The sequence below is a fragment of the Montipora capricornis genome, chromosome 6, assembly GCF_036669925.1.
Source record: "Montipora capricornis isolate CH-2021 chromosome 6, ASM3666992v2, whole genome shotgun sequence".
Lineage (NCBI taxonomy): Eukaryota > Metazoa > Cnidaria > Anthozoa > Scleractinia > Acroporidae > Montipora > Montipora capricornis.
In genome coordinates, this window is record NC_090888.1 from 67357396 (window position 1) to 67364895 (window position 7500).

Consider the following 7500-nt stretch of genomic DNA (forward strand, 5'->3'; position numbering starts at 1 on the left):
AAAAGAAAAGCTGTATCAAAACTGAGAGCGAAGTGCGTTCCAGGCGTTCCAGAGAAGCATCATCAGTTTCGGAGAAGGCAAAAAGAGGTTGGTGAACCGTTTCTCAAAAGAAATGCGAGCGTAGTTGTAAATTTAAAAGGAAGACATTTATTCGAAGCCTGGGCGTTAACACTAATGGTTGCGTTGCTAAAATAACGACTTGGCAAAGGTTTCAAAGTTAACAAAATAATGCCGCCCAGGACAATTATCGTTTAGTGACAAGTTTATTTCACTGTCAGGTTCTGTAGCTTTTTAGCCAGTCTTGACGACTGCTATTCCAGTCAAAATTGTATTGATAGGTTTAATTACGGGTTAGGGGGTCGGACTTCCTTCTTGTCTAGCTTTGTGATCGATGTCATTCAATTATTTTCAACTTCGTGCATTCAAACAAATTTGACCTTCAATATATAGAAGCCCGGAATGAAATCACTCTGCTCTTTCGAAAACCGAAGAGACGAGCAGACCTATTATCTAACATGTCAACAAGAAACGATTAGGTGACATTTCTTTATGGCGTCAGCTAAACTGATAACAAACATTGAATTTTCACTGCTCAATTTGAAATGAAAGGCGTTAAATTGATGCAACTATAGATGTTTAGGGAACTAGTTTCCCTTCGCAGTTTAAATTTACAATTTTCTTACAAACTAGTCGTCCTTTCATTTACAATAATTGTCCTTTCCCGTCGCCAAGCACTTTGTTTCTCGTGAAAGGCCTGTTTTTACAAAGTACCACTCAAATTCTATCAATCTGAGGTTCCTTACCGTGCGAATCTCGTCCGTTTTCCAGTTTTAAGGTCTAGCGGATCAGTCTATTGACTTTTTCTCAATTCATTGTCAGCACTTGGTGGGGGGACTGCGGCAGCAAGAAACGTCTCGTTGAAACTTGATTGCGGTTTCCTTGCCGAGACATCCATCCAGTCACTAAAACCTGCTTAATTTCGACTCGATTATGCGTATTTGCATATTTTAGCGACAAACATCGAGCAATTCTTCAAATGAGAAAAGTAAGAGACAATTACCGAATGAATTCTGGAAGTTTTATGACAAGTCAGCAGAAGCTTGCAGTTTGCTGTCGACTGCAAACGCGAATCGTCATCCCTCCTTAATGAAATCCACAAGTTATTGGCAAACGTTAGTCAAAGATTTGTCACTTGTCAAAAATCAACGAACTTTTTTGCTTAATTGCTGCCGCAGCGAGTGAGCCTGAATCGAACGAGTGAGGCAGCTCTCTAATCAGCAGAAGATTACATTATAGGGGCTTGCAATCACTTTTTCTTACCAAACGCAAGGAATTGTGGTTATGCGCAGATGGGAGATTTAGGATGCGCAGTGGTATGCACAAACGGAAATATTTTAGGATGCGCAGTGATATGGGGCAAGGAATTGTGGTTATGCGCCAATGGATGATTTAGGATGCGCAGGATGTGCAGGGAACCATGTGCTTGCTTGTCTTAGCGAAGGAAGGAGAAGGTGAGTTGTTCTGTGTGTAACTTGCTCCTTTTTTGGTCTTTTTGCTTTAATTCTTCATATCTTTAATAACTTTACTTATGTAAAAGTTACCTTTGCTTTATTTCAGGGTCAAATTGCTGCTTGCAATACTTGTATTAAGTTCGAGGTAAGATTTTTTAACTTGCATCTCCAAGCACGCGTGCGTGTACTGTGCGCTTCACCGAAGTGAGTTCTTCGGTGCCTTCTTCGGCATATGAATTGCTCTTTACGCTTCTGTTACGAAAATACCGTTTGGTAATAAAACAAATATGTCTAATTGTAATTTATATTCATTTATATTCCGGCACAGTTCCTATCAACAGGGATATCAACTTTGACAAGGTTTTTGGCTACACGGTTTTCAAAAAACGCCATCGCAATCCCCTTAAATCTTCTTCAGTTTGGCCCATCCTTGGCTCCTTTTTTATTTAATGAGCGATTTAAGTTATCCTTCGATGTTTTAAGTGGTTATATTTTGCTTCGCTTAATTTGGTGGCCAGTTCTCATTTGCTGACTGAAGATCTTGAAACGTGTTACAAACTTCACTGTTGCTTTAGCTTGCATATAGCATTTAATTCACTGAAAGTAGTTTTTTGGTTATTTTTGCAAGGGAAATGATTGTTTCATTTTATCTTTTTTTCAGATTCCCATTGACAGATTTCCAAAGTGATTATTTCGACTATGTTATATCTACAACAAAATGTTGCTGTTAGGATGTATTCAATTTCAATTTAATTTTATTTAACTTACACAAAATATTATGTACATAAATACCCGGACGATCGTACTTCACTTAATCATGGTATGACTCCGGGGCTCAAACCATTTACAAAAATAGATGAGTTTGTCTTCAACTCAATGCATGTCGAGATTGCTTCGTCACGCGCATGCGCTGGGTTCCAATCCCGCTCTCAGCACGGGTTGGATTTTGGTGGTCCCGAATCCCAAATTCAACCCCATCCTGTTATGCAAATCGCCTTCGGGTTGCCTTCTGCCAGTTGAGATTCTTAAGCAGGTTCTCACGAACAATGTATTTTCACAAGTAACTGTCAACTTTATTGTCAAGGTTCTGTTAAGTGTGGTCATTTCACTGATGTTGATCTATCACTTTGCGGTCTTGCCCCAGTGCAGTCACAAATGGATTTATATTTAGATACACTTTGCGCGCGAAACAATCAAAGGGCCGCCAATTTTAACCTATCAAACGAAGCCATGTCACCCGTGGCTGCTTCTTCCATGTTTTTTTTTTTTTCAGGGACACGACAACTGATTTTCGCGGGAACGGGTATTCTGAGAAATGACTCATTTATGACAAGGCTGGGGAGGCCACCCACTCTTGCCTAATTCACTCTTGTTGCGTTACACTTAAAAAACGACTTAGTACTTAGTATTTACATGTGATAAGGCTTTGCATGCAGCACATTAAAAACCTCTTTCTCGCAATTTGATACCGTGCAGCCGCAGTATAACTGAAACGCTCTTTGATTCCCCGGCTCTCTTTACCCTAGTGACTAGTCATTAAGTAATTTAGCTGCATATTTATCAGTCTGGTAATTTTGCTTTCAAAATTGGAAAGACTGAATATAAATATTAATTTTGTTTACTTCAGTAGTTCTTAAAGAGCGAAACGTGCCTTCTACTGAAGTCCGGTAATTGCTCCAAACGAGCATTAATTTCAGAGAGACGTAGTAACTTCTTTTAAGGAAACAATCGTCCAGGAGAACCTAGCGAGTAACTAAGAGCGACAAACAATTCTTCAGCTGGAAAAGGACGACAAACTAGAATAACGTCCCAGACTGATAGCTCAGTTCACTGCCGGGCGAGCAAGAAAACGGAGGAACAACTACACTTAACTTTGTCCTGTCAACGAAATACAGCCATACGTTAAACGCAGGCAAGTTTTATTGACGTGTTAAAATTAAATTTTCAGCTTTTACTTTGAAGGTCTTGAAGAAGGTTTGACCTTCGGTTGACCACTCGTCTCGCTCATCCACTTTTCTTCTAAGAGGCTTTGCAAAAAAGTATTTGTTTTAATGCTGGTAGGTACTTAGTGTGAGAAAGATTCAGAACTTTATAGGCCCTCCCTATTAGGCATTACTGCTTAAGAGCCCTTAACTGTTAATTTCCATAATGTGTATAATGATTTTGTTGACTATGGCGGCCTTTTTCCCTAAATAAGCAAAAACCTTAGGAAATATTTTCTCAGTGTGCGTTGCAATCTTTGCCTCCTTTTTCGTTTGACTTTTTATTCCTTTGTCAAAAATTTAGCCAGTTTGGTTAGGTCAAGGTAATTGTTTACAATACTCGTCGAGAGTCGTCAAAAACCATTTGGCCGGTGCAGGCAGCAGCTGTCAAGGAACGCTGACATTTCACGACAATGCGATGTTAAGCAATAAACATGCGATCATGTATTCAGTTAAGAGATAAATTTGCGGATTTTTTTTTTAAAGATCTGAATGTGAAGCTCTATATGCAGCAGATATTTGCGTAAGCCTCGTTGCAGTAAATGCATGCAAAACTCAGTTCTTAGCGGTTGTGGTTCACAGGTGGCGGTTGAGTATGCAAGATGCCAATTTTTTCTTGCAAATTGGGAACTGACTTCAGTACGGGTATGTATTCCTCGACAAAACACAGTTTAACGCGAAAAGATTTGTTTGTCACTTTCATCCCGGCGAAGAGACCACAAAACAGCAGGAACACAGAACTGAATAAAGTTCCAAAAATCGTTGCCTTTATTCCTGCCAGTTGAAAAAAAAAACACTTCTGATGTAATCGCCCAAGGCGTCATGAATAGCAAAATATCTGTTTATGAGCCATCATTGGAGATCGAAGAGACCGCATACTGCGGGGTCTAAGGCAAACTCAAACGAGTCCCGCTCTTCTTGCCGACTTCAGACATTATTTCGTTGCCCTTTGTGTTTTTTAAAGTTTTCCCTCGCCCACTATAAGGCCCTCACTTTATAAGGATGTTTGCGACATGAGGCTAAGGTCTATTTAATTATTCAGGATAAAATTTTTTAATCTGTTTTCGACAATATCGTCTCTTAGTGCGTTTTAAAGAGTGCTTTAATTTGTGCTACTTATCAAAGTGTATTTTTCGATTCCGTAATACTTTGATTCACATGAGAAATCATTTGCGTTCTGTTTCCATGCTGAATCCAGTAGCATTATGCTTTCTCTATACTTATGGTTTCCTCCATTAATTTAGCTTTGTCACCTGTTTACGAATAAATGCATTAAAGATAATTAACAGTAAATCTTTGCTAAGCATGATGTTCAGAGATTGCGCTTGAATTTTCAAATGTCATTTCCATTCAATTTATGAGAAATGGCTTTTATTTTAGTAAACTTACGGTCCTCACAGAAGCTATATTGTTTTCAGGAAATGTTTACCCGTTTTAGCTCACTCAAAGATTTTTAAGAGTGCTTTAGAGTCATCTTTGTGCGTCGTAAGAAACTTTTCGGGAAACCGAATGTATCGGCCGGCACCTATGCCTTAACGAGACTGGTTATAGCCAATTCATATCCAACGTGCGCTCATGGCCGGAATAATAGTTAACTAAACTATGAATGAACTATCTAGTTTTGATATATGAAGCTATTTAACAGCGATTCCTACTTTGAAATATTTTAAAACTAGCTGCACTTTCCCCTGTAATGCCACTTTAAATTATAATTTCTCTCCTTTAGTCTTCTAAAGTTGGTCAGTTTGCCGGCTACTAGCAAAAGAGCAGAATATTCTTTTTTCTGAGCGAGTGAATCATACCACTGCAGGCCAATTCTTTCCTTTTCGTTAAACAAGCCATAAGCGTCTACTTGCATGCTCACATTTTATATCCTGAAAGAAATAATATTTTTCTCTTTTCTTATCCAGTCAGTAGGTTTTCAAAGGTAAAATATACTCGACTCACAATAAATACTCAATGCCCGATTCTGATCAGCCTGCGTATAGACAAAAGAGTATAGTTGAAAAGCTTTTCGGCCGGGAGAGCACTTTTAGCATTCTACCGACTCGGGATTTCGAGACAAGAGAGCTAGAAAATCAAAGCAAAGTTTGTGGACTGAAGTGCAAACATTAACTAAACATTTTCCCTCAAATTTTGATATTGGGGAAACATGTAACATCGAAATAACCAATGAGAGCGCACGATGGAGGATACCTAAACTTCGAGCCAGGATTCGAGCTAGGATCAGAGCCAGGATTCCAGCCAGGATTCGAGCTAAGATGAGCTTTCTCCGCTATTTATTCTCGAATCTCTCGGTTAGGTTAAGTCTCGAATCGGTTAGGTTAGGTCTATTTAGGTTGGTTCTAGTCTAGTTAGGTCTAGTTAGGGTTAGGGTAGCTCTCGGTTAGGTTAGGTTAGGTCTCGGTTAGGTCTCGAATCCTGGCTCGGATCCTAGCTCGGATCCTGGCTCGAATCCTGGCTAGGATCCTGGCTCGGATCCTGGCTTGGATCTTAGCTCGGATCCTGGTCGAATCCTGGATCTATTCTTAGTTTATCTCCGCACGATGTGGTGGAAAAAATCCATAATTTTTTAATGGGAAAATTAATCCAAGTTGGTACATTTTGGCTCTCCGAAATATAGCAAGGCGCCATGGGAACGTGAATTTTGCATAAAGCGGCAAATTTCTGGGAAAAGTTAATTGAATACTCTCCATCATGATGGTCGTTTGCAGATTTGTTTGGTATCGATTTTTATCATAAAATGGTATAGAACATCTTAACAAAGTTCCGCTTTTCTAGCGATTACGTACTCAAAGGTTTAAAAGTCGAGGCTAGATTTTGAAATTATAAAACAAAACCTTGCCTGGTGCGATGACTCTTGATTTTAGGGTATACGACTACATGTCAATCAAAAACAGGATATCGGCGTTCTTCCCTCTCTTCTTCTTCTTCTTCTTCTTCTTCTTATTATTATTATTATTATTTAATATTATGAACTGTAAGGCTTTAAGCAATGGCAGATCTTATACCGACATTATCTTCACGAAGGAGCAAGTCACGCCCACGACTAAGGGTCCTTAGATCACTTAACCTTCTGACATATCCAACACCTTCCTGAGAATCCTTGCTTTGCCTTGCAAAGTTATCTTCTGTAACAGCCCTATTCCTATGGTAATCCCCAGCCATTCATCAAGTTTCCTCGTCAGAATGCTTCCAATGCACCAACAACAATAGGTTTTACCTCTCCTTTTTTGACTCCCTATACCTTTGACAGTTTCATTTTCAGGTCTCGGACGTATTTTTTTAACTTTTCCAGAGCTTGCATGTTTGTTTTTTTTTTCCAGCTTTTCTTTACGTACATTGCTTGAGTTGTCGGTGGCTTGTGGTGTTCTCTCATTAAGACTTTTGATTAAAATGATCTTTTTTGTTAATCAAAAGTCTTAATGAGCCGTCCTTTTTCTCTTCATTTGCCAGCCTGTTTAACCAGTAACTTCTGATGATTTTGATAATGATTTTCACTTCTGCAAGTGACTCTATTGTTTTTCTATAGTTTCGGAGTGAGGCTTAGAGAAACCATCATCATCATTATCATCATCGCGTAGCCAGTGGTACGTAATCAAGACGAACTCGTGGACTACGAGCAGTACTTCGGAAAGGTAGCCAGAACACTTCATCACGACTGAAAAAGCAAACACCGACCACACGAAAGCATAAGCAAACCAAACGGTGATTTTGTAAGGCAATTGCTTTAGCGTGTCTCTGAACCCTGGTAGCCTGCACAAAGGCTCTCCGTTCGTCAAATGGCGTCATCAGCAGCTGCCGGATTCCCCGAAAAACTTTAAATAACAATGACCACAACCAAGGTTTTTTGAACCCGCGAGACTGAGCACCTCCAGCAAAATATTGTTTTAACGAAAACCGCTGGTCAGAAACCTGGTTCTGGTCATTGCTGTCTAAGGTCTTCCGGATTCCCCAGCCGTTGACCGCGCGCCATTATACGCAGAGAGAGCCTGTGTGCAGGCTAG

The 7500-nt window shown here is 39.7% G+C and overlaps 1 protein-coding gene across 10 annotated transcripts in view; it reads left to right on the top strand.

The window, feature by feature from the left end:
- Positions 1 to 7500, top strand: part of LOC138052974 (uncharacterized) — a 27077-nt gene that overhangs the window by 4679 nt on the left and 14898 nt on the right. The window contains exons 1-3 of one of the 10 annotated variants that reach the window (XM_068899602.1): positions 1 to 87; positions 3139 to 3423; positions 7026 to 7201. The exon at positions 1 to 87 is cut by the window's left edge and continues 302 nt beyond it. The exons of 1 other annotated variant lie outside the window; for it this stretch is intronic. Coding sequence is in view for 1 of the 9 variants with exons in the window: in XM_068899601.1 (XP_068755702.1) it covers positions 4096 to 4138 (43 nt within the window). In the remaining 8 variants the exon portion in view is untranslated. Of the gene's footprint in view, positions 88 to 3138; positions 3424 to 3896; positions 4139 to 7025; positions 7202 to 7500 lie in introns of those variants that run through there. 8 more of the 10 variants (XM_068899603.1, XM_068899609.1, XM_068899604.1 and 5 more) reach the window with 8 other exon arrangements.